This window comes from Octopus bimaculoides, chromosome 30 (assembly GCF_001194135.2).
Source record: "Octopus bimaculoides isolate UCB-OBI-ISO-001 chromosome 30, ASM119413v2, whole genome shotgun sequence".
Taxonomy (NCBI): Eukaryota; Metazoa; Mollusca; class Cephalopoda; order Octopoda; family Octopodidae; genus Octopus; species Octopus bimaculoides.
Genome location: NC_069010.1, coordinates 5,185,052 through 5,186,847, shown reverse-complemented (window position 1 = coordinate 5,186,847; position 1,796 = coordinate 5,185,052). Strand labels below are relative to the sequence as shown.

At 41.1% G+C, this 1,796-nt stretch overlaps 1 protein-coding gene across 1 annotated transcript in view; it reads right to left on the bottom strand.

Annotated features, from left to right (window-relative positions):
* Positions 1 to 111: 111 nt before the first annotated feature.
* LOC106874213 (splicing factor, suppressor of white-apricot homolog) overlaps positions 112 to 1,796 on the bottom strand; it is a 10,668-nt gene continuing 8,983 nt past the window's right edge. The window contains exons 6-7 of the mRNA XM_014921872.2: positions 1,282 to 1,441; positions 112 to 524 (exon numbers count right to left, since the gene is read on the bottom strand). Coding sequence (XP_014777358.2) covers positions 265 to 524; positions 1,282 to 1,441 — 420 coding nt within the window. The 3' untranslated portion in view covers positions 112 to 264. The remainder of the gene's footprint in view (positions 525 to 1,281; positions 1,442 to 1,796) is intronic.

Sequence of the window (1,796 nt, the reverse complement as noted above, 5' to 3'; positions counted from 1 at the left end):
ATCTAGAATAAGACATTGTAGGATATGTGTGACTGGTTGGATCCGACCAGATTCTTTTCTACTCTAGGCCCAAGGCACAAAATTTTGGGGGAGGGAGCCAGTCGATTAGATTGACCCCGGTATGCAACTGGTACTTAATTTATCGACCTCGAAAGGATGAAATGCAAAGTCGACCTCGGTGGAATTTGAACTCAGAATGTAACGGCAGACGAAATACCGCTAAGCATTTCGCCCGTTTCTAATTTCTTTATTGCCCACAAGGGGCTAAACATAGAGGGAACAAACAAGGACAGACAAAGGGATTAAGTCGATTACATCGACCCCCAGTACGTAACTGGTACTTAATTTATCAATACAAACAAAACAATAAGGGGAGAACTCACCCATTTTCCTGCTCATGCTGTCATGATTGGATTCTCGTCCCTCCACTTTCTCCTCTGCCACCATTTTGGCCTCCACCTTCTTCACCTGATTCTCGACCATTTCTACAATGGGGCTGCTGGACTGGGTTGGCTTCAACTCATCTGATGGGAGAAGAAAGCAGGGATGAGCATATGGATAGGGGTGGATAACAGCGTGTGGCGAGGATGGACGGGTGTCCAATAGAAGAAGGGAGAAGAAAAGAGGGAAAGAGAAAAGGGAGGAGGAAGAGGGAAAGAAGATGATGATGATAAAGAAAGAAAGGAAGGAAGGAAGGAAGGAAGGAAGGAAGGAAGGAAGGAAGGAAAGAAACATTTAAAAGTCTCTGGGTCCTGCGACAATAAACACTATTTTCTGCAGAAACCTACGAGAAAAGCCTAGGTTCTTTGACCCGCAAGAAAGAACAAACAAATCACTGGCAACCGTCTTAAAGATGTATGGGACAATGCTGTCCATGAAATAATAAAAGACAAGACAGTCATGGCTGGAATGGCTCTGATCATAATACACCCATTGGAGAAAGGAATGTCTTGGGACTAAACCACACCTCCAACTACTCTCTCTTTCACCATCAGTTAATGCCAAATCTTCTATGCTGGCATTGGTTGGGCAAAATTCATCGAGGCAGATTTTCTAACGCCAGATGGATGCTCTTCCTGTCACTAACACTACCTATTTCCAAGCAAGGTAACATTAATTAAAATATTAAAAAATATTAAAATGTATACTGTCCTTTAAGAGTTTGTAAAAGGGTAGGTGTGAGAGGCTGGATCTGGCTAATTTGAGCATAAGACAAGTAGACTATTTAGGCCGGATATGGCCAGTTTAAATGCTGAAGGGTTAAACAAGGACCTTACTTACCCACTTCACTCCCTTCTTCGCTACTCTCGTAGCTAAACACCGGTCGTTTCTCAAATGACACACTCTCCTGTTCCTTCGTCTTGGTCTTTATTGAGAAACTGACCCCTTTATTTTGGGAGGCCTTCTGTTCTTCAGATTTCGATTTCTCTTGCTCAAATTCCTGTTTTAGAAAACCACACATCAGCTGGTCTGACTGGTGCATGCACACAGGTGTGTGCGTGTGTGTATATATGTATGTATGTATGTATATGTCTGTATATATGTGTGTGTGTATATGAGTATGTATATATATATATATATATATATGTATAATACAAATGATATATGCGCATATGCATTTATACATACATATATGTACATACCTACATCTACATGTATATATATAGATGCATATCCGGGTACAGGACGTCAAAAAACATGGACAAAAAAGGAACGGGAACATAAACAAAGCACAAAAAACAGATTTTTTTTACGGACAACAGAATGAACAGATAGCAAACGCTACGCGTCCATTT